Consider the following 23,550-nt stretch of genomic DNA (forward strand, 5'->3'; position numbering starts at 1 on the left):
GATATTCAGGCATGCTCCCAACTCCGAGCGATTCAAGCAGACCCCCAAAATCCAAGGAATTCAAGCAGAACCCCTAACTCTGGGCAATCCAGGCAGACATCCCCCCAGAAAAAATTTAAAATGCCGGGAATTCCCTGTCCTCAGATAAAATATTCCTCCTTTTCCTTGGCCGGGGGTTCCTCCTCGGCCGGGGCCGGGTGGGGGTCGGGCTGCTCGTAGGTGTGGTAGGTGCCCCTGTTTCGGTACAGGTAGATCCCAATCACCACCAGCGCCGTCAGCAGGGTGAGGAACACCAGGGTGATGGTCACTGCGGGGGGAGGAAAAGAGGATTTAGTGGGATTTAGTGGGATTTAGTGGGATTTGGTGGGATTTAGGGGGATTTGAGCCCTGGAATCGCCTCACCTGCGATGATCGCCGTGTCGGCGTCCTCGTGGCCGCGCGGGGTGAGCGCCTTCCTGAGGGCCGGGGTGGTCACATCTTCCTCGGGAAAACCAACATAAATTAAATAAAAATAAAAAGAAAAGAAAGGGGAAGGTCGGGAAGGGCCTAAAGAGGGGTCTGAGCTCGGGGGAGACCCCCGGGATATGGGGAGATAAAAACTCACCTGAGCTCAGGTGAGGACGAGCTCCTTCCATGCCTTCCAAGAGCAGGGTCGGGAGCCGGCGGGGCTGCCAAAAACAGGGATAAAAGGGGTGAATTCCCGCCCCTTACCCCGTCAGCCGCGCTCGGGTGGGAGCGAATTCCCTGCTGGGATGGGCGCCCTTCCAGAGATACCGAAAATAGGGGGATAAAAGGGGATGAATGGGCGAGAAACGCCCTGAAAGGCGGGGCGGGACAGCCCCCAGTAAGGCACTGGTGTTACTGGGGCTGCACTGGTGTTACTGGGGATGAAGGGGGGAAGAAGGAGCAGCCCCCCTGCCTGGTTTCGCTCCTGAATTTGGAGCTTCCAACGCCCCCCGGGAAATGCCCCCAAAATCGCCCCAAAATCGCCCCAAAACCAGAAGGTTGAGTGGCCGCACCCACCTCGGCTCTGCCCCACGGGGGATCCCCCCCCCACAGCCCCCCAAAAACGATCCCCGCGGTGGCTCCGGGACTCTTCGGTGACTCAGCGGAGTCGGGAGAGGATCAAATTTAATTGTTTATTTATTAAAAAAAGAAAAAACAAAACCAAAAAACCAAACCCAAAGAGGAAATGGAGCGGCGGGAGCTCGGCCCGGGGGGTGGAGAGGGGGTGGCCACGGGCCAAGCGCGACGAGCCGGGAATTTGGGGCCGAGGGAAGAGCAGGAATTCCCAAATTTCCCCTAGAAAAAAGTTCTTTTTCCCCCTCTCCCAGCAGCGGGAACCACGAGGTTCCGGCAGCTCCTCCCCCGGGGCAGGAAAATCCTTCCCCCCGCCTTCCACCCCAGCTTGGGCTCGTTAAACTCGGTTTGACTTAAAACCAGCTGTGATTTAACCCCCATTTTTTCTTTAAACCCGGTTTTGATTTAAGCCCCGCTCTGCTTTAAACCTGGTTTTGCTTTGCAGCCAGCTTTGCAATAAATTAAATTTAATTCGGTTTTTAATTTGTTCGCTTTAAAACCCGGTTTTTTTTTTTTTTGCTTTAAACGCCGTCCTGCTTTAAACCCGACTTCTCTTTTCAAAGAAATTAAACCTGATTTTATTTCCATCCCTGTTTTCCTTGAAGCCTGGCCCTTTAAACCTGGTTTTGCTTTCAGCCCGTTTTGCTTTAAACCCAGTTCCGCTTCGAGTCCAGCCTTTCATTAAACCAAACTCTGAATTAAACCCGATTATTTTGGCTTTAAAACCGGCTTTCCTTTAAGTCCGCTTTGCTTTAATCCCAGCTTTGCTTTAAACCCAGCTTTGAATTAAACTGAATTCTGCTTTAAAGCCGGGGGGTGACTCATTCCCAGCGGGAATTCCCGAGGGATCCCGACGGATTTCCACGTGTTTTTAAAGGAGGGTCGTGAAGAACCCTCGCCTTCCTCATTCCCGAGCGGCTCCAGAGCCATTCCCAAGGTTTCCCCTCCCTGTTCCGCTGCTCTGATCCCGAAATTCCTTCGGGGAGCATCGGGGATGCAGCCCCCTTATCCCGTCCCCCATTCCCGTTCCCATTCCAGCAGGGTGGGACGAGCGAACCACCCCCACGAGCCGCTTTTTGGGACCGGCAGCACCTTCCCAGCCTCCCTCCTTCCCCTTCATTCCCATTCCCATTCCCGGCAGGAGCTGCTCCCCCTCATTCCTTCCCCCTCCTCCTCGGGATGATCCCCCTGGGATCAGCACTTTTTGCCTCCCTTCCCGTTCTCCCCCACACACATTTTCAGCTTTCCTGCCGGATTTCCCGCTTCCCGCGCCACGATCCGACCTTTTCCCTTCCTTCCCCTCTCCAAATCCAGCTGGGAAAACACGCGAGGTCGCGGCTTCACCTCCCCACGCCCCCCCAGAAAAAACCCCATTCCTTCAAATCCCCGCTCCCTCCGCGACCACCCGCTCCAAAATCCCCCAAATCCTCCGGGAAGAATTTTGGGGGCCTCCCGGGATCCCCGTTTTCCTCCTTACCTGCCGGCACCACGAGCGGGCGTGGCGCAGGTGAGGGCGTGGCCCTTTCCCGGCCTCACCTTTCCAGTCGGGCTGGTTAATTGGGATCAACCCCCTCCCGCCCATCCTTCCCCCTCCCCCGTTAACCCCTCACTGGCTGCGTGGGGGACTGGAAATGGGAAAAACACCCCCACTTCCCGATCCCAGACGGAGATTTGGGGGATTTGGGGGCGTTTTCCACTTTTATTTCGGATGGGAAAGGGGAGGGGGTGCGGGAGGTGGGGGAGGGGTGTGGGAAGGGCACGGCGAGGAAGGAATTTGGGGGAGACGCCCCGTTTGGCCGCGGGCTCACGGGGTGCTGAGGGGCTCGGGGGGGTCCTGCGTGGGGGATTCACCGCGTGGGGTGTCCCGGCTCGTGTCCTGCTCCTCGGGTGTCCCGGGACAGCCCTGGGGGAGACACGGGACCAAGAATTAATCCCCCACCCCGGGTGGGGGCGGTTCAGGTCACCCTCCCTCCAGCCCCCCCCTTCAGCAGCGTCACCCCGGGTTGGGTTTGTCCCCTGGACCCCCACCATCCCCGCGTCCCACTGTCCCCGTGTCCCCACGTCTCTACCGGGTGCCCCCCCAAAAAAAACCGGGAATCCCCCTCGGGGGCGTCTCCCGGAACTTTCTCACGCGAGTTCTGCTCACCTGTGGCTCGAAATCCGCGCTGTCCGCGCCCTCCCCGCGCTCCGGGGGACACGGGACGGCATCGCGGGGGACACCGGGGCTTGGGGACACGCAGGTCCCTTCGCCGCCCTCCCCGCGGGTGACCGCGGCTGTCCCCGGCTCCGGGGCCGCGGGGCCGGCGGCCTGGGCGATGGCCTCGGACAAAATCAGCGACGCCAGCGAGGTGGCGACGCCCTCGGGGTCCCCCCGCGCCCCGCTGTCACCCCCCTGGGTGTCACCCGCGTCCCCTGCCCCGCGGGGGTCGCGCTGTGGGGTGTCCTCCTCTCCGGACACTGACGGTGTCCCCTGGGCGGGGTCCCCCTCCGGGGTGTCCTCTCCGGACACCGCCGCTGTCCCCGCTGTCCCCTGGGCGGGGTCCCCCTCCGGGGTGTCCTCGCTGGACACCGAGCCCGTGTCCAGGGACCCCTCGCTGGCCGGAGAGGCGGGGGGCGGCCCGGGGGACACGGCGCCCAGGTCGCCGTTGGCGGTGGTGGCCTCAGCGGTGGCGCTGTCACCCCCGGGCGGTGTCACCGGTGTCACCGGTGTGTCCGGGCAGGGGAACATCGCCGGGGGGCTCACGGGAGACGAGATGATCAGCGAGCGCCGGTTGCTGGGAGGGGGTGTGGGGACAAAGGGGGGGGTTCAGCCCCCAGCCATCCCTGGGGGACACGCGTGGTGGCACCGCGGTGTCACCGTCCCCGCTTGCCGGTGTCGCTTTTCCCCACCCAGAGGGACCCGAAGGAATCAGCCCAGCACCTCCAAAATGCCTTTGGGAGACGCTCCCCCCTCCCCCGCTGGAGGAGGGGGAGGTCCTTCACCTTTTTAGGAGGGTTTTGGGGGGTGATTTGTCCCCTTGGAGTCCCCCTGCCCCCCCCTCCCCCCAAGGTGTTACCTGGGCACGCCTTTGATGATGAACACCTTGCTCGAGTGCTGCTTCTCCAGTTTGCTCATCACCTCGTAGAGATCCCTGTTCAGCTGGGGGGAGGGGGGGGAGGCACAAAAACACCTCAGGGGGATCCCTCCAGGTCCCCCCCATCACCTGGGGGTTCAGAGGGTCCCCCCCATCACTTGGGGACACCCCAAATGGGCTCAAGGTGCCCTAAATTAATGAATTAAATGAAAAGCGAAGGCGAGGGGGAAGAGGGGAGAGGGAACACCAGCCACCAGGGGACACTTGGGGACACTTTGGGACACTTGGGGACAGTTGGGGACTGCAGGGGGGGGCTGAGGGAGGTGTTTTGGGCGCTCCCCACCCCACCTTGCTCATCTCCTTGTAGAAGACGTCGCGGAGGTTGGAGATGTTCTGGAACACGGTCACGTAGCAGGCGATGCGGCTGGGGGACACGGGGAAGGGTTTGGGGCCTGAGGGGCTCGGGGGTCCCACCCAGTGATGATCTCACATCCCACAGTGTCCCCAGCCCCCAATGTCCCCCAGCCCCATCAATGTCCCCCCAGCCCCCCAGCACCTCAGTGTCCCCAGCCCCTTGATGTCCCTCAACCCCAGTGTCCCCCAGGATCACAATGTCCCTTAACCCCAATGTCCCCAGCCCCCAATATCCCCCACTCCCATGATCCCATGATGATCCCCCACCCCACAGTGTCCCCATCCCACAATGTCCCCACCCCCACAGTGTCCCCACCCCACAGTGTCTCCCCATCCCACAGTGTCCCCAGCCCAATGATGATCCCCCATCCTACAATGTCCCCCATCCCACAGTGTCCCCATCCCACAATGTCCCCCAGTCCCCCAATATCCCCCAGCCCCATGATGATCCCCCATCCTACAATGTCCCCAGCCCCCTGCAGTGTCCCGCAGTGTCCCCACCCCACAGTGTCCCCCAGCCCCACAGTGTCCCCATTCCACAGCGTCCTCCATCCCACATTGTCCCCAACCCCATGATGATCTCCCACCCTCAGTATCCCCCATCCCACAGTGTCCCCAGGTCCCCAATATCCCCCATCCCACAATGTCCCCATCCCACAATGTCCCTCGACCCCACAGTGTCCCCCACCCCACAATGTCCCCATCCCACAATGTCCCCGACCCCCACAATGTCCCCCGACCCCACAGTGTCCCCACCCCACAGTGTCCCCCAGCCCCTGCAGTGTCCCCCCATCTCCCCAATATCCCCATCCCACAATGTCCTCACCCCACAGTGTCCCCCACCCCTCCCGCTGCCCCCATCCCACAGTGTCCCCCAGGTCTCCAATATCCTCCACCCCACAGTGTCCCCCAGCCCAATGATGACCTCCCATCCTACAATGTCCCCCATCCCACAGTGTCCCTCAGCCCCCAGTGTCCCCCCATCCCACAATGTCCCCAGCCCCCAATATCCCCACTCCCATGATCCCATGATGATCCCCATCCCACAGTGTCCCCAGGTCCCAATATCCCCCATCCCACAGTGTCCCCATCCCACAATGTCCCCACCCCACAGTGTCCCTCATCCCACAGTGTCCCTCAGCCCAATGATGATCCCCATCCTACAATGTCCCCCATCCCACAGTGTCCCCATCCCACAGTGTCCCTCAGCCCCCAATATCCCCACTCCCATGATGATCCCCATCCTACAATGTCCCCTAGCCCCCTGCAGGGTCCCCCATCCCACAATGTCCCCCAGCCCAATGATGATCCCCACCCCACAATGTCCCCCATCCCACAATGTCCCCAGCCCCCAATATCCCCAGCCCCCCAATATCCCCACCCCCATGATGATCTCCCCACCCCACAGTGTCCCCAGGTCCCCATATCCCCCATCCCACAGTGTCCCCCATCCCCCTGATGTCCCCCATCCCTGCAGTGTCCCCAGCCCCCAATATCCCCCATCCCACAATGTCCCCATCCCACAGTGTCCCCCATCCCACAGCATCCTCCATCCCACATTGTCCCCCACCCCATGATGATCCCCCATCCCACAGTGTCCCCCAGGTCCCCAATGTCCCCCAGCCCAATGATGATCTCCATCCCACAATGTCCCCATCCCACAGTGTCCCTCAGCCCCACAGTGTCCCCTCATCCTACAATGTCCCCAGCCCAATGATGATCCCCCATCCTACAATGTCCCCAGCCCTCCTGCAGTGTCCCCCACCCCACAGTGTCCCCCATCCCACAGCTGCCCTCCATCCCACATTGTCCCCACCCCCATGATGATCTCCCACCCCACAGTGTCCCCCATCCCAATGATGACCTCCCATCCTACAATGTCCCCACCCCACAGTGTCCTCAGCCCCACAATATCCCCCCACCCCCATGATGATCCCCCATCCTACAATGTCCTCCAGCCCCCTGCAGTGTCCCCAGCCCCTGCAGTGTCCCACAGTGTCCTGTGTCCCACAGTGTCCCCACCCACAGTGTCCCCCAGGTCCCCAATATCCCCACCCCACAGTGTCCCCATCCCTGCAGTGTCCCCCCATCCCCCTGTCCCCATCCTACAATGTCCCCACTCCCTGCTGTCTCTCACCCCACAGTGTCCCCCATCCCACAGCGTCCTCCATCCACAATGTCCCTGACCCCACGGTGTCTCCCATCCCACAGTGTCCCCCAGGTCCCCAATGTCCCCCATCCCACAGTGCCCCCATCCCACAATGTCCCCATCCCACAGCGTCCTCCATCCCACATTGCTCCCCACCCCCATGATGATCTCCCACCCCACAGTGTCCCCAGGTCCCCAATATCTCCCACCCCACAGTGTCCCCCATCCCACAATGTCCCCCATCTCCCTGCTGTCCCCCACCCCACAGTGCCCCCACCCCCTGCTGCCCCCCGTCCCCTGTCCCCCCATCTCCCGGTACCTGCCGTAGAGGAGGGGCAGCTCCTCCCTCAGCTCCCTGTTCAGATCCTCAAACACCGCCTGGGCTTTGTTAAACTCCTCCTCGGCCTTTCCGGAGGGGACAAGGACGGGACGGGGGTCTTCCCATCCTGTCCCCCCGTGCCATAGGGGTGTGAGGGGAATATTTGGGGGGAGGGGGGTGTCCCCAAACCTTGGCGATTTTGGCCTCGTCCCTTTTCCTGGCGCCCTGCAGCGCTTCCAGGTGGTGCCGGGCGCTGTCGTAGTCCACCAATTTACGGCCCCTCTTGGCGATGCGCTCCTGGGGGGGGGGGGACACACACACAGGGGTGAGCCAGGACCACCCCCCGCGTCCCCCCAAACCCCTCCCCTGCTCACCTTGAAGTCCCCGAACTGCGCCAGGTAGTTCTCCATCAGCCGCAGGGCTTGGTCGCACAGCTTGGCCTCGTAATCGTCCCACAGGAGGTCGTTACTCTGGAGTGGGGTGTGGGACACAAAATAAAGGGGTGAGACCCCGAAATCGCCCCCCAAAATGCCACCCCCGAGGGGGTGGTGGGAAAAGGGACGCTTTTGGGGCGGGGGGCTCACGGCGGCGATGTCGCGCAGCTCCTCGTGCCCGTCCCACGCGGGGCTGTAAATGTCCCGCAGCGTCTCGGCCACGCGCCGCGAGCTCTCGTGCATGGCTGCGGGCGCGGGGTGATTAACGGCGCGTTAATTGCTCGTTCTTGGTTTACTGAGGCCGTTTGCCATTGTTTGGCAGCCCCGGGGGTGCGGTTTTTAGGTATTTATTACCTATTTATTACCCCATCGATAGTATCTATTTATTTGTTTATTATGTTTTTATTATCCCATTTATAGTATATATATTTAGTTATTTATGAACTATTTCTTATCCCATTGATAGAATATCTATTTTATTTATTACCTATTTATTATCCCATCTACAGTATATATATTTATTTATGAACTATTTATTGTCCCCTTGACAGAATATATATATTTATTTATGAACTATTTATTATCCCATCGATAGTATATATCAATTTATTTATTATGTTTTTATTATCCCATTTATAGTATATATATCTAGTTATTTATGATCTATTTATTATCCCATCGATAGAATATATATTTATTTATGATCTATATTTATTATCCCATCGATAGTATATGTATTTATTTATTTGGTTATATACAGGTGATATGGGATAATAAATAGGTAATAATTGTTTTTATAGGTTAATGATATATTTATACATGTTATATATATCATCATTTACTATTATGTATTATATGTTTTATACATATTACATATATTATATAATTATATGTAATTATATGCATAATATGTTATATAATTATATATCATTATATATGATATATAATTCTTTATTATATATAATTATATGTGATATAATTATTATGCATATTATATACAACATATAATGCTATATATAATATTGCATATTATATTTTATATAACATAGAATATATAATATAAATAATATAATATATATACATGTAATATATATTTTATATAACATATAATATATATATTATATATAATTATATAAAAATATATATTAAATTATATGTGTTATATATTTATACATGAGTTATAAAGCTAAAAACTTGTATTATAAATTATACCTAACATGAATAATAAAAATATTTTATTTCTATTTTATTTCATTTATAATAAGTTATAAATTAAAAATATGTGTGCTATAGATGGGGGTTGATAAATCGATATTAAACAGCTAATAAGTAGTAATTATTAATTAATTAATTAATTCATAATCCCATAGATAATAGATATCCCTGGTTTATATCCATTATATAATAGATATAACGGAACATTCCCGAACATTCCCGAGCCATTCCCGCCATTCCCGGACATTCCCGAGCCATTCCCGGACATTCCTGAGCCATTCCCGAACATTCCTGAGCCATTCCCACCATTCCCGAGCCATTCCCGCCATTCCCAAACCATTTCTGCCATTCCCGAACATTCCCGAACATTCCTGAGCCATTCCCGCCATTCCTGGACATTCCTGAGCCATTCCCGAACATTCCCGAGCCATTCCCGAACATTCCTGAGCCATTCCTGCCATTCCCGAGCCATTCCCGCGATTCCCGAACATTCCTGAGCCATTCCCGAACATTCCCAAGCCATTCCCGAACATTCCCGAGCCATTCCCGAACCATTCCCGAGCCATTCCCGCTGTTCCCGCACCTCTCACGGCCCCCACGAATCCCTTCAGGTCCTTGTAGAGTTTGTGCCCCTCGGTCTGCGAAGACACCGCGGGGAGGGGACGGTGACGGGGACGGGGACGGGGACAGGGACCCCCCGGGGGTGTCCTGGGGTGTCCCCAGTGCCACCCCGGTGTCCCCCAATGTCCCCAGTGCCCCCCCAGTGTCCCCAGTGTCCCCATTGTCCCCCACTGTCCCCAGTGCCCCCCCAGTGTCCCTCAATGTCCTCAGTGTCCCCTAGTGATCCCCAGTGTCCCCAGTGTCCCCCAGTGTCCCCCAGTGTCCCTCCAATGTCCCCAGTGTCCCTCAGTGCCCCCAATGTCCCCCAGTGTCACCTCAATGTGTCCCCCAGTGTCCCCAGTGTCCCCCAGTGTCCCAATGTCCCCAGTGTCCCCTAATGTCCCCAGTGTCCCCCAATGTCCCCAGTGTCCCTCAATGTCCCCAGTGTCCTCCCAGTGTCCCCAGTGTCCCCAGTGTCCCCAGTGTCCCCCCAGTGTCCTCAGTGTCCCCAGTGTCCCCAGTGTCCCCAGTGTCCCCAGTGTCCCCCAGTGTCCCCAGTGTCCCCAGTGTCCCTCCCAGTGTCCCCAGTGTCCCCAGTGTCCCCAGTGTCCCCCAATGTCCTCAGTGTCCCTCAGTGTCCCCAGTGTCCCCAGTGTCCCCCAGTGTCCCCAGTGTCCCCCAGTGTCCCCAATGTCCCCCAGTGTCCCCCAGTGTCCCCAGTGTCCCCAGTGTCCCCCAGTGTCCCCCAGTGTCCCCCAGTGTCCCCTCAATGTCCCCAGTGTCCCCAGTGTCCCCAATGTCCCCAGTGCTCCCCAGTGTCCCCTAGTGTCCCCAGTGTCCCCAGTGTCCCTCAGTGTCCCCAGTGTCCCTCAGTGTCCCCAGTGTCCCCCAGTGTCCCCAGTGTCCTCAGTGTCCCCCAGTGTCCCCAGTGCCCTCTAGTGTCCCCCAGTGTCCCCCAGTGTCCCCAGTGTCCCTCAGTGTCCCCTAGTGTCCCTCAGTGCCCCCTGATGCCCCCCAGTGTCCTCAGTGTCCCCTGACGTGTCCCCAGTGTCCCCAGTGTCCCCTAGTGTCCCCTAGTGTCCCCCAGTGTCCCTCAGTGTCCCCCAGTGTCCCCAGTGTCCCCCAGTGTCCCCAGTGTCCCCAGTGCCCCCTAGTGTCCCCAGTGTCCTCCAGTGTCCCCAGTGTCCTCCAGTGTCCCCCAGTGCCCCCAGATGCCTCCCCAGTGTCCCTCAATGTCCCCAGTGTCCCCAGTGCCCCCAGTGTCCCCAGTGTCCCCAGTGTCCCCTCAGTGTCCCCAGTGTCCCCAGTGTCCCCAGTGTCCCCAGTGTCCCCAGTGTCCCCCCAGTGTCCCCAGTGTCCCCCAGTGTCCCCAGTGCCCCCCATTGTCCCCAGTATCCCCAGTATCCCCAGTGTCCCCAGTGTCCCCAGTGCCACCTGCTGCAGGTGGAAGTTGTAGGCGCTCTGCTCGAACTGCTCGTCTTTGGTTTCCACCGTTTTGCCCAATTTTTGCAAAACCTGGGGTGGGAAAGCACAGGAAAGGGTCCCGCCCCCAAAACACCCCCAAAACACCCCAAACCCCTCAAAGACCCCAAAACACCCCAAACACCCCAAAACACTCAAAACACCCCCAAACACCCCAAAACACCCAAACCACACAAACCCACCCCAAAACACCCCAAACCCACCCCAAAACACCCAAACCCCCAGAACACCCCAAAACACCCCAAGCACCCCCAAAACCACCCCCAAAACACCCCAAAACACCCCTAAAAAACCCTAAAACTCCTGCCTGGGGGTGAGGATGGGGAGGGTCCATGGGGCTGGGGGTGGTGGAGGTGTAGAGGAAATTTGGGGGTCCAAGGAGAGGTTGATCCCCCTGGGAAGAGTCTGGGAGGAGGCACGAAGGAGTTTTGGGATATCCAGGAAGAGTTTGGAACCCCCAGGAAGAGGCAAAGGGCATTTTGAGGTGCCCAGGAAGTTTGGAACCCCCAGGGAAGAGGAAAAGGGAACTTTGGGGTGCCCAGGAAGAGTTTGGGACCCCCAGGAAGAGGCAAAGGGAATTTTGGGGTGTCCAGGAAGAGTTTGGGATCCCCAGGAAGAGGCAAAGGGAACTTTGGGGTGCCCAGGAAGAGTTTGGGACCCCCAGGAAGAGGCAAAGGGAATCTTTGGGGTGCCCAGGAAGAGTTTGGGACCCCCAGGAAGAGGCAAAGGGGAATTTTGGGGTGTCCAGGGAGAGTTTGGGACCCCCAGGAAGAGCCAAAGGGAACTTTGGGGTGCCCAGGGAGAGTTTGGGACCCCCAGGAAGAGGCAAAGGGAACTTTGGGGTGCCCAGGATGAGTTTGGAACCCCCAGGAAGAGGCAAAGAGAACTTTGGGGTGTCCAAGAAGAGCTTGACCCACCCCCAAACCCAGGAAGAGGCAAAGGGAACTTTGGGGTGTCATGAAGAGTTTGAGCTCCTCAGGAAGACCCTGGTGGGGGTGGGAGGGAGATTTGGGGTGTCAGGAAGAGTTTGGGACCCCCAGGGAGAGCCAAAGGGGATCTTTGGGGTGCCCAGGAAGAGTTTGAGCTCCTCAGGAAGACCCTGGTGGGGGGCTGGGAGGGAGATTTGGGGTGTCCAGGAAGAGCTTGACCCACCCCCAAACCCAGGAAGAGGCAAAGAGAACTTTGGGGTGCCCAGGGAGAGTTTGGGACCCCCAGGAAGAGGTTGGGGCTGGGTGGAAGATTTGGGGTGCCCAGGAAGAGTTTGGGATGCCCAGGGAAGAGGCAAAGGGAACTTTGGGGTGTCCAGGATGAGTTTGGAACCCCCAGGAAGAGGCAAAGGGAACTTTGGGGTGCCCAGGACGAGTTTGGAACCCCCAGGAAGAGGCAAAGGGAACTTTGGGGTGTCCAGGATGAGTTTGGGACCCCCAGGGAGAGGCAAAGGGGAACTTTGGGGTGCCCAGGATGAGTTTGAGCTCCTCAGGAAGACCCTGGTGGGGGGTTGGGAGGGAGATTTGGGGTGTCCAGGAAGCAGCAGGAGCCTGGGCTGGGCTGATAGGGCTGAATTTATCCCCGAGCCCTGACCAGGAAACCCACGAGTGGGGAGGGAAGGGGGATTTGGGGGGAGGGAAAGGAGGGTGGGGGTGTCTTTGTGTCACCCCAAAACGGGAGCTGCTCTTTTTTGGGGAAGAGAAAGGCAAAGGGACACCCCAAACCTGCCCCGGAGCAGCCGAGAATCGCCCGTTTCCGCAGCCCTTCCCCCTCCTTCCTGCGGGGCCCACGCCCCATCCCATTCCTAGGACCACCCCCGGCCCTGGGGGACCACCCAACCCCTCCCCACCCCCCCTCATCCAGAGCACCCCGTGCCACCCCCTTCCATCCCCTCTACCCCACCCACAACCCCCAGGGGGCTTTTTTGGGGTGGAAAACTCCACTTTTAGGCCACCCAAAAATGACCCGGGGGGAATTGGGAGGAAACCCTGAGGAGATGCCACCACCCCAAACCCCTCAGGGGCGACGACCCCAAATTCCCATCCCCACCCCCGAACACCCAAAACCACCGAGGTTTTTTGGGGGGTAAAAAAAGGAGGGATCCAAGACCCAGGCGGGGTTTTGGGAGCGGGCAAAGCCTCCCTTACCTTCTCCTGGGCCCTGCTGAGGTGCTTCTGGACCTGCTTGGCGAAGAGGCCGGCGCTGCCACCGCCACCCCTGCCCTCGGCCATGGCCGTGACTCGCTCGTCCCTCCCTCCCCCCGGGGCCCCGCGGGGGTTTTTGGTGGCGGAGGAAGTCGGAGGCCACCCCGCGGCATCCGCCGCACCCCGGCACCCCCGGAAAGGAGCCCCTGGCACGGCGGGGAGGGCGGGCAGAGAGAGGGGAATCTCCGGAGATGGGAAGGGATCGGCCGGGTCCGGCTCTTGGAATCCGCTCGATCCGAAATCCCGGTGTCGGAGATGGTTGTGGGGAAGCTCCCTGGCTCTGGAGTCATCTGGAGTTGGATCATGGGATAACCAGGGTGGGAAAGGTGGGAAGAGACCAAAAAGGGTCATGGGATAACCAGGGTGAGAAGGGACCCAAGGATCATCGGATCAGGTGGGTGGCACCTGCAGGATCAAGGGATCGCAGGAGTGAGAAGGGACCCAAAGTCATCGGGATCATGGGATAACCAGAGTGGGAAGAGACCCAAAAGGATTGTGGGATAACCAGAGTGGGAAGGGACCAAAAAGGGTCATGGGATAACCGGAGTGGGAAGGGATCCAGAGAGGATGGATCATGGGATAACCGGAGTGGGAAGGGATCCACAGGGATCATGGGATAACCGGAGTGGGAAGGGACCAAAAAGGGTCATGGAATAACCAGAGTGGGAAGGGATCCACAGGGATCATGGGATAAGCAGAGTGGGAAGGGACCAAAAAGGATCATCGAGATCAGTTCTTGGCCCTCCAAAGGACGAGCCCAGGAATCCGCTCGATCCGAAATCCCGGTGTCGGAGATGGTTGTGGGGAAGGTCCCTGGCTCTGGAGTCATCTGGAGTTGGATCATGGGATAACCAGGGTGGGAAGGGACCAAAAAGGGTCATGGGATAACCAGAGTGGGACGGGACCAAAAAGGGTCGTGGGATAACTGGAGTGGGAAGGGACCAAAAAGGGTCATGGGATAAGCAGAGTGGGAAGGGACCCAAAAGGATCATGGGATAAGCAGAGTGGGAAAGGACCCAAAAGGATCATCGAGATCAGTTGTTGGTTGGCCCTGCAAAGGACAAGCCCAGGAATCTGCTCGTGCCAAAATCCCAGTGTTGAAGATGGTTGTGGGGAAGGTCCCTGGGTCTGGAGTCATCTGGAGTTGGATCATGGGATAACCAGGGTGGGAAAGGACCAAAAAGGGTCATGGGATAAGCAGAGTGGGAAGGGACCCAAAAGGATCATGGGATAACCAGAGTGGGAAGGGATCCACAGGGATCATGGGATAAGCAGAGTGGGAAGGGACCCACAGGGTCATGGGATAAGCAGAGTGGGAAGGGACCCAAAAGGATCATCGAGATCAGTTGTTGGTTGGCCCTGCAAAGGATGAGCCCAGGAATCTGCTCGATCCGAAATCCCGGTGTCGGAGATGGTTGTGGGGAAGGTCCCTGGGTCTGGAGTCATCTGGAGTTGGATCATGGGATAACCAGGGTGGGAAAGGTGGGAAGAGACCAAAAAGGGTCATGGGATAACCAGAGTGGGAAGGGACCAAAAAGGGTCATGGGATAACCAGGGTGAGGAAGGGTACCCAAAAGGATTGTGGGATAACCGGAGTGGGAAGGCACTCACAGGGATCATGGGATAAGCAGTGGGAAGGGACCCAAAAGGGTCATGGGATAAGCGGAGTGGGAAGGGACCCAAAAGGGTCATGGGATAACCAGAGTGGGAAGGGACCAACAGGGATCATGGGATAACCAGAGTGGGAAGGGACTCAAAAGGATCATCGAGATCAGTTGTTGGTTGGCCCTGCAAAGGACAACCCCAGGAATCTGCTCGTGCCAAAATCCCAGTGTTGAAGACGGTTGTGGAAACGCTCCCTGGCTCTGGAGTCATCTGGAGTTGGATCATGGGATAAGCAGAGTGGGAAGGGATCAAAAGGGATCATGGGATAACCAGGGTGGGAAGGGACCCACAGGGATCATGGAATAACCAGAGTGGGAAGGGACCCACAGGGATCATGGGATAACCAGAGCAGGAAGGGACCCACAGGGATCATGGGATAAGCAGAGTGGGAAGGGACCCAAAAGGATCATCGAGATCAGTTCTTGGCCCTTCAAAGGATGAGCCCAGGAATCTGCTTGTGCCAAAATCCCAGTGTTGAAGACGGTTGTGGAAACGCTCCCTGGCTCTGGAGTCATCTGGAGTTGGATCATGGGATAACCAGGGTGGGAAAGGACCAAAAAGGTTCATGGGATAACCAGGGTGGGAAAGGACCCAAAAGGGTCATCAAGGTCAGTTCTTGGCCCTGGGAAGGACAACCCCAAAAATGCCTCCAATCCCCAAATCCCAACATCTCGGGGCATTATCCAAACATTCCTTGACCACATGGAATTGTGGGATACCCGGAGTCGCAAAGGACACACAAGGATCGAGGTCAACTCTTGGTTCTGCAAAGGACAAACCCCCAAACCCCCCCAAATCCCAATGTCCAAGGGTGGTGTCCAAGTGTTCCCTGAACCTCTGGGATCATGGAATTGTGGGATATCCCGAGTTAGGAGGGACCCACAAGGATCACAGGATCTTGGAACATCCAGTGGGGACCCACAAAGATCACCCAGTGCAACTCCCGGCCCTGCACAGGAACAACCCCCAAAAAACCCACCTTAATCCCCAAATCCCACCTCTTTAGCCCCAAAAGCGGGTTCAAAGCCCTTTGTGTCCCGTTTTGGGGGGGTTCATTTGGGTCTGGGTGTCCCTGGGTGGGACCCTTTGCTCCCGCCCCTCCCCGGGTGCCGAGAAAACAAACCCAGCTGGTGGGGAGATCATCGTGTTCCCTGGGAAATCTCCTGTTTTCCTTGGAGATAAGGGCAGAACTGCAGCAGCTGCTTTGGGATCCCGGGGGTTCTGTTGGCCTGGGGGGAACCTGTGGGGCCGAAAGTTCCCCCCAAAACAGCCCCAGCCGGGAGCTGAAGGGGTGGAAAATGACACAGTTCTGGCCCCCAAAATCCTGGGGTTTATTCCAAACCCTCTCAGGGTTTCATTTGTCCCCAAAATAAAGAGGCCCTGCCCGGCCCCTGCCCCAGCCCTGGCCCTGCTGGGGGCTTTGGGGAGGGGGTGAAGGTCGTGCCCTTTGTTTGCCTCCACTTCTCCATCCCCACGTGGCACCTTCAGGTGTTGGATCCAACCCTTTGGGACCATCCCCCAAATCCAGGCCATGGATGAGCCAGAGCCGGAGAATCCCAGGGATAAGGGGGGCTGAGACCGGGACAAACTTGTGCAGACCCGGGGGGTACTCGGGGGGTTTCAGAATCCAGAACTGGGGGCACTTGGGGTGTCCCAGAATCCAGACCTGGGGGGGCACTCGGGGTGTCCCAGAATCGAGACCCAGGGGGGCACTCGGGGTGTCCCCGGACCCAGACCTGGGGGGCACTCGGGGTGTCCCAGAATCCAGAACTGGAGGCACTCGGGGGGTGTCAGAGATTCAGAGCTGGGGGGCACTCGGGGTGTCAGAATCCAGACCCAGGGGGGCACTCGGGGTGTCAGAATCCAGACCCAGGGGGCACTCGGGGTGTCCCAGAATCCAGACCCAGGGGGGCACTCAGGGTGTCCCCGGACCCAGAGCCCCTCGGGTGAGCCCGGGCCGCCCCAGCCTTGCCCCCGGGGCCCTGTGTGCTCTGGCAGAGGCTCCAAGGCCGCCCGGGGGGGCCGCGGCACCTGCTTTCCTTCCCGCCCCTCCCTGGCCGGCCCCGTTAAAGCGGCCGCGCCGCAGCCCCCGCTCCCGCCGCCTTCGCCGCGCCCCAGCACGACCACCACGATGCTGCCGCAGCTCCTGCTCCTCGCCGCCCTCGCCCTCTGCGGTGGGTCCTTCCCCCGGAGCCTTCGGCCTCGGCCCCCCCAGCCCCCTCCCAGCCCCCCCGGGCGGCACTGACCCCGTGCCTCTGTCCCCAGGGCGCTGCTCCGAGCCGGCTCTCGAGGGCACCCAGCGCGTGGTCGGGGGCACCGAGGCGAGCTCGCACGCCTGGCCCTCCCAGGTGGGTCCTGACGGGGCTGCCCCGGCCCCGCCCGGGGCTCTCCCGGCCCCGGGACCCGCCGCTCACCCCCCACCAACCCCCTCCGTGTCCCCTTCCCCCTGTCCCAGATCTCCCTCCAGTATTCCTCCGGGGGCAGCTGGCACCACACCTGCGGGGGCTCCCTCATCCAGAGGAACTGGGTGATGACGGCAGCCCACTGCGTCACCAGGTCAGTGCCCACCGCGCCCTCCTCCCCTCGGAAAAAACCCTTTTCTCCCCCCAAATCAAAAACCTTCCCGAGGGGGAACTCCGGCTGCCCCACCCGTGGGGGCCTTTGGGGCTCCTTCACTCGTGGGGGGCTCCAGGGACCGTCCCCGGGAGCGTCCTCTCCTCGCTCCGGCCCTGCCGTGTCATTCCAGCCGGGAATGACCCCCCTGTGGGGCTGAGCCCGGGGCTTTCCCACCTGCCCCCAGCAACCTGAACTTCCGCGTGGTGGCCGGGGAGCACAACCTGAACGCCAACGACGGCAGCGAGCAGGTCTTCAGCGTCAGCAGGATCATCATCCACCCCTACTATAACGCCAACAACGTGGCCGCAGGGTAACGCCCGCGGGAGGGGGCTCGGGGAGGGGCCCGCCCGCCACTTTTGGGGGGGGGTGGTCCCTGCAACATCCTCTGCCTCCCCCCGGCAGCTACGACATCGCCCTGCTGCGCCTGGGCAGCTACGCCACCCTCAACAACTACGTGCAGCTGGCCGTGCTGCCCCAGGAGGGCACCATCCTGCCCAACAACTACCCCTGCTACATCACGGGCTGGGGCCGCACCCGCAGTGAGTCACGGGGGTCCCCCCGCGCCCCAAATCGCCCCCGATCGCCCTCAAATCGTGGGGAGCTGAGGGAGCTTTGGGAGCCCTTGGCCGTCCCAAAGGCATCGCGGGCGGCTTCGCTCGGGGCGTGCAGGGGCCGGGTGGGGCCGTGCCGGGCTTTGGGGGGAGGGTTTTGGGGGCAAAGGGGCTGGGAGGGGGCTCTGGGCTGTGCTTTGGTGACGGGGGGGCCGCGGGGGCCGCGGGTCGGGGTTGGTGCTGATGGCACTGACGGCTCCGTGCAGCCAACGGGCAGCTCTCCAGCGTCCTGCTGCAGGCCTACCTGCCCACCGTGGACTACCAGACCTGCTCCAGCTCGTCCTACTGGGGCTCCACCGTCAAGAACACCATGGTCTGTGCCGGCGGGGACGGCGTGCGCTCCGGCTGCCAGGTACGGCCCCGCCTTGGCTGGGCACCCCCGGGCACCTCCGGCACCTCTGCTATGGCTGCCAGCCCTCTCTGTGCCCCCCTGGGCACTCCGGTACCTCTGCTATGGCTGACCCCTCTCTGTGTCCCCCCGGGCACCCCCAGCACCCCCACTATTGCTGACCCCTCTCTGTGCCCCCTTGGGCAACTCTGGCACCCCTGCTCCCCCCGGCCCCTCTCTGTGCCTCCCCATGCACCTCCAGCACCCCCTCTTGCTGACCCCTCTCTGTGCCCCCCCAGGTAACTCTAACCCGGCCCCTCGGTCGGAGCCCCCAGGAACCCCCTTTCCCCTGGCTCAGCCTCCCTACTTCTGCCCCACCCTGTCATCCCCCCACACACCCTGGCTCACCCACCCCTCTCTCTGACCCCCTGCCACCCCCAGATCACCCACTCCTCTCTCTGACCCCCTGGCACCCCGGATCACCCACCCTCTCTCTGACCCCCGATCAGATCACCGACCCCTCTCTGTGCCCCCCGGCTCCCCCGCACCCCTTCATGTCCCGGCTCAGCCCCTCTCCCGCAGGGCGATTCTGGCGGTCCCCTCCACTGCGCCATCAACGGCCAGTACCAGGTGCACGGCGTCACCAGCTTCGTGTCCAGCCAGGGCTGCAACGTGGCCCGCAAGCCCACCGTGTTCACGCGCGTCTCCGCCTACATCTCCTGGATCAACAGCGTAAGGCCCGGCCCGGGCTCGGCCCCGCCGCTCCCCGGCCCCGCCCCGGCCCCGCCGGCTCAGCCGCCGCCTTTCTGCCTTCCAGGTCATCGCCCAGAACTGAGCCGAGCCCCCCGACCCGCCCGGCCCGGCCCCTGCCCCCGGGGCTCCCCGCGCCTCTCACACCCCGAGCCCGCGCTCCCAATAAAAGCTCTTTCCCAGCTCCCCGACTCGCTGCGTGCTCTGTCCCGCGCCCGGACAACCCTTCCCCATCCCGCCCGCGCCTTCCTCCTCCCCTCCCGGCTGCCACAGCGGGGCCCGTGGCCCTCCTCTTCCTCACTCACACCTCAGGCAGGATCCTTCGGGAACAGCCCCCGGCTCGGAGCTGTGGGGGCAGCGGGAACATCCCTGGGGTGATGGAAAAGGGGGAATCGCTGCAAATCCCCTTCCCGGGCAGCACCACAGCCCCCTGGGGACACGGGGGGGACACAGAAGGACACGTGGGGGACACAGATGGACACGGGGAGGACACAGATGGACACAGGAGGGACACAGAAGGACATGGGGTGGACACAGAAGGACACAGGGGGGGACACAGAAGGACCCAGGGGAGACACAGAAGGACACAGGAGGGACACAGGAGGACACAGAGGAGATCCCGTTGGGATTTCCCTGCCATTTGTTCCATTCCCTTTCCCAAACCCACCTCCTTGGCCAGGAGATGTGTCAGACTCGGGGACTGTCACCTCCTCCTCGTCCTGTGGCTGCTGTGCCACCACCCCTCTGGGCTGCCACAGCGGGCCCCGTGTCCCTCCTCTTCCTCACACCTCGCCCTCGGGGTGCTGTTGACCCCCTCGAGGACAGAGAGGCCCCCACAGAGAGACCCTGACAGATGAGGGGCTGGGAAATCACCCTCTGTGTGGAGTTTACACTGAACAGACCCAGTGTCATCCCCTCGCCTTCATCATCCCCGTGGCCTCCTCTGGACGCCCCCTTAAGAGCTTCGGATCCTTCTAAAGGAAGGATCTTTGTTGTGGCTCCCAAACTGCCCCAGGATTTGGGGGTGAGACCCCTCCCCACCAGCACGGAGCAGGACAGTCCCCTCTGGTGGGCCTGATGTCCTCCCTCGAGGAAAATTCCCAGCTGGGCCATTCCCGAGGCTCTGATGCTCTCTGGCTCTGACTCTGCCACCACCACGGACTGGCACTGCTGGCACCGCACCCCCTGGGCGGCTCCCGTGACCCGAGGGGGTCCTGCTGGACTCCCCCCAGCCCTCAATGTGTCAGTCAGAGCAGGTTTGCCCAGCGGTTCCACCGCGGGTTTCCCACAGCAGAGTTTCGGATGTCTCAGTGCACAAAACCATCGGTTCCTGGTGGGGGGGTGACACAGAAACAGCCCCAGCTGGTGCCCCTGAGAGGGGGGGCACTGAACAAAGCACCCCTGGGGCTTTTGTCCCCTGGCATTCCAAGCACTCAACTCTTCCTGCCGAGCCTTGGGCTCCTCCCGTCTCTCCCGGGGCCCCTCACCAGGCTGGCACCAGCTCTGGGTGCCCTTTGTCATGCAGAGGGCGGGCAGTTCACGCCTCTGGTCCCACCCAGAGCTCAACCTGCGGCTCAGTCCGCACCTCCAGCTGCAGACGGAGCTACTGCGCCGGAAACCCAGAATCCCTGAGGTTGGAAAGGACCTCCAGGACCACCGAGTCCCCCCTGTGCCCGATGCCCACCTTACCCCCAGCCCAGAGCACCGAGTGCCACGGCCAGGCCTTCCCTGGACACCTCCAGGGCTGGGGGGACTCCAAACCTCCCCGGGCAGCCCCTTGCAGTGTTTAACAACCCTTTCCAGGGAGAAATTCCTCCTGCCCCTCCCCTGGCACAGCCTGAGGCCGTTCCCTCTCCTCCTGTCCCTGTTCCCTGGGAGCAGAGCCCGAACCCCCCCCCCGGCTCCCCCTCCTGTCAGGGATTGCAGAGCCAGAAGGTCCCCCCTGAGCCTCCTTTTCTCCAGGCTGAGCCCCCCCCAGCTCCCTCAGCCCCTCCTGCTGTTCCAGCCCCTTCCCAGCTCCGTTCCCAGCCCCTCAGTGTCTCTCCTGTTGAGGGCACAGCCCTCGAGGGGTCTCAGCAGGGCCAGCACAGGGGGACAGTCCCTGCCCTGGGCCTGTGCCCACACCGTGGCTGGCACAGCCTTGCCCTTCCTTGGCCTCCTTGCCCAGCTGGGCTCCTGTCCAGCCTCTGTCCCCAGCACCCCCAGGGCCTTTTCCACAGCAGCCACAGGACGAGGAGGTGACAGTCCCCAAATCTCACAGGTCTCCTGGCCAAGGAGGTGGGTTTGGGAAAGGGAATGGAACAAGTGGCAGGGAAATCCCAACGGGATCTCCTCTGTGTCCCTCCTGTGTCCCTCCTGTGTCCTTCTGTGTCCCTCTTATGTCCTTCTGAGTCCCCCCCGTGTCCTTCTGTGTCCCCCTCGTGTCCCCAGGGGGCTGTGGTGCTGCCTGGGAAGGGGATTTGCAGCGATTCCCCCTTTTCCATCACCCCAGGGATGTTCCCGCTGCCCCCACAGCTCCGAGCCGGGGGCTGTTCCCGAAGGATCCTGCCTGAGGTGTGAGTGAGGAAGAGGAGGGACAGACAAGGGCCCCGCTGTGGCAGCCGGGAGGGGAGGAGGAAGGCGCGGGCGGGATGGGGAAGGGTTGTCCGGGCGCGGGACAGAGCACGCAGCGAGTCGGGGAGCTGGGAAAGAGCTTTTATTGGGAGCGCGGGCTCGGGGTGTGAGAGGCGCGGGGAGCCCCGGGGCAGGGGCCGGGCCGGGCGGGTCGGGGGCTCGGCTCAGTTCTGGGCGATGACCTGGAAGGCAGAAAGGCGGCGGCTGAGCCGGCGGGGCCGGGGCGGGGCCGGGGAGCGGCGGGGGCCGAGCCCGGGCCGGGCCTTACGCTGTTGATCCAGGAGATGTAGGCGGAGACGCGCGTGAACACGGTGGGCTTGCGGGCCACGTTGCAGCCCTGGCTGGACACGAAGCTGGTGACGCCGTGCACCTGGTACTGGCCGTTGATGGCGCAGTGGAGGGGACCGCCAGAATCGCCCTGCGGGGAGAGGGGGCTGAGCCGGGACATGAAGGGGGTGCGGGGAGCCGGGGGCACAGAGAGGGGCTGGTGATCTGCTCGGGGGTCAGAGAGAGGTGGGTGATCTGATCCGGGGGTCAGAGAGAGGGTGGGGTGAGCCAGGGTGTGGGGGATGACAGGGTGGGGCAGAGCCAGGAGGCTGAGCCAGGGGGAAAGGGGGGTTCCTGGGGGGCTCCCACCGAGGGGCCGGGTTAGAGTTACCTGGGGGGGACACAGAGAGGATGTGGGGGGAGTGAGGGTGCTGGAGGTGCCTTGGTGGGGCACAGAGAGGGGTCAGCAATAACGGGGGTGCTGGAGGATTCCAGGAGGGCACAGAGAGGGGTCAGCAATAGCGGGGGTACCGGAGTGCCCAGGGGGGCACAGAGAGGGCTTGGCCATAGGCAGAGGTGCCCGGGTGCCCGGGGGTGCCCAGCCAGGAACGGGGCCATACCTGGCAGCCGGAGCGCACGCCGTCCCCGCCGGCACAGACCATGGTGTTCTTGACGGTGGAGCCCCAGTAGGACGAGCTGGAGCAGGTCTGGTAGTCCACGGTGGGCAGGTAGGCCTGCAGCAGGACGCTGGAGAGCTGCCCGTTGGCTGCACGGAGCCGGCCAGTGCCATCAGCACAACCTCGACCGCGTCCCGCGGGCCCCCGTCACCAAAGCACGGCCCAGAGCCCCCTCCCAGCCCCTTTGCCTCCCCCAAACTCCCCCTAAAGCCCGGCACGGCCCCACCCGGCCTCTGCACGCCCGGCTGGTCACCCGCGATGCCTTTGGGACGGGGCCAAGAGCTCCCAAAGCCTTTGTCCCCATCGCCCACGATTTGGGGGCGATTTGGGGGCGATTTGGGCGATCAGCATCGGTGGGGACCCGTGACTCACTGCGGGTGCGGCCCCAGCCCGTGATGCAGCAGGGTAGTTGTTGGGCAGGATGGTGCCCTCCTGGGGCAGCACGCCAGCTGCACGTAGCTGTTGAGGGTGGCGTAGCTGCCCAGGCCAGCAGTGGCTTGATGCCGTAGCTGCCGGGGAGGCAGAGGATGCTGCAGGGACCTCCCAAAGTGGCGGGCGGGCTCCTCCCCGAGCCTCCCCTCCCGCGGGCGTTACCTCCCGCGCGCTGTTGGCTATAGTAGGTGGATGATGATCCTGCTGACGCTGAAGACCTGCTCGCGGTCAATGCTGGCGCTCATCAGCTCCCCGCCACCACGCGAAGTTCAGGCTACTGGGGCAGGTGGAAAGCCCGGGCTCAGCTCCTGACAGGGGCTGGCCTCGGTTGGGAATGACACGGCAGGGCTGGAGCGAGGAGAGGACGCTCCCGGGGACGCAACTCGGAGCCCCCACGAGTGAAGGAGCCCCAAAGGCTCCCCTACGGTGGGCAGCCGGAGTTCCTCGGGGAAGAAGGTTTTTTTGGGAGAAAAGTTTTTTTCTGAGGGGAGGAGGGCGGTGGGCACTGACCTGGTGACGCAGTGGGCTGCTGTCATCACCTGTGTTCCTCGGATGAGGGAGCCCCGAAAGGTGCCAGCTGCCCCGGAGGAATACTGAGGGAGATCTGGGACAGGGGAAGGGGACACGGAGGG

The 23,550-nt window shown here is 60.8% G+C and overlaps 4 protein-coding genes across 4 annotated transcripts; 1 reads left to right on the forward strand and 3 right to left on the reverse strand.

Moving 5' to 3' along the window:
* Positions 1–777, reverse strand: SMAGP (small cell adhesion glycoprotein). The gene is made up of 3 exons (XM_050306090.1): positions 605–777; positions 403–477; positions 1–307 (listed from the first exon to the last, which is right to left on the reverse strand). Exons 1-3 carry the CDS (start codon positions 633–635, stop codon positions 141–143), a joined length of 273 nt encoding a protein of 90 aa, XP_050162047.1. The 5' UTR covers positions 636–777; the 3' UTR covers positions 1–140.
* Positions 778–2,831: 2,054 nt separating this feature from the next.
* BIN2 (bridging integrator 2) lies at positions 2,832–13,016 on the reverse strand. Its single transcript, XM_050306088.1, has 11 exons — positions 12,903–13,016; positions 10,720–10,800; positions 9,269–9,323; positions 7,621–7,715; positions 7,411–7,506; positions 7,226–7,333; positions 7,037–7,122; positions 4,503–4,578; positions 4,137–4,219; positions 3,227–3,854; positions 2,832–2,983 (listed from the first exon to the last, which is right to left on the reverse strand). The coding sequence occupies exons 1-11, from the start codon at positions 12,984–12,986 to the stop codon at positions 2,885–2,887; spliced, it is 1,491 nt and encodes a 496-aa protein (XP_050162045.1). The 5' UTR covers positions 12,987–13,016; the 3' UTR covers positions 2,832–2,884.
* A 3,739-nt stretch (positions 13,017–16,755) lies between these two features.
* On the forward strand, positions 16,756–19,014 carry CELA1 (chymotrypsin like elastase 1). Its single transcript, XM_050306084.1, has 8 exons — positions 16,756–16,798; positions 16,890–16,972; positions 17,080–17,180; positions 17,425–17,550; positions 17,643–17,779; positions 18,058–18,203; positions 18,762–18,911; positions 18,997–19,014. Exons 1-8 carry the CDS (start codon positions 16,756–16,758, stop codon positions 19,012–19,014), a joined length of 804 nt encoding a protein of 267 aa, XP_050162041.1.
* Positions 19,015–21,706: 2,692 nt separating this feature from the next.
* On the reverse strand, positions 21,707–23,163 carry LOC126635154 (chymotrypsin-like elastase family member 1). Its single transcript, XM_050306093.1, is given in 7 exon segments — positions 21,707–21,724; positions 21,811–21,960; positions 22,430–22,575; positions 22,859–22,894; positions 22,897–22,932; positions 22,935–22,995; positions 23,128–23,163. Coding segments are annotated over 7 exon segments (483 nt in total).
* Between the last annotated feature and the right edge of the window lie 387 nt (positions 23,164–23,550).

The sequence above is a fragment of the Myiozetetes cayanensis genome, unplaced genomic scaffold (genome assembly GCF_022539395.1).
Source record: "Myiozetetes cayanensis isolate MyiCay16 unplaced genomic scaffold, myiCay2020 scf111, whole genome shotgun sequence".
Classification (NCBI taxonomy): domain Eukaryota; kingdom Metazoa; phylum Chordata; class Aves; order Passeriformes; family Tyrannidae; genus Myiozetetes; species Myiozetetes cayanensis.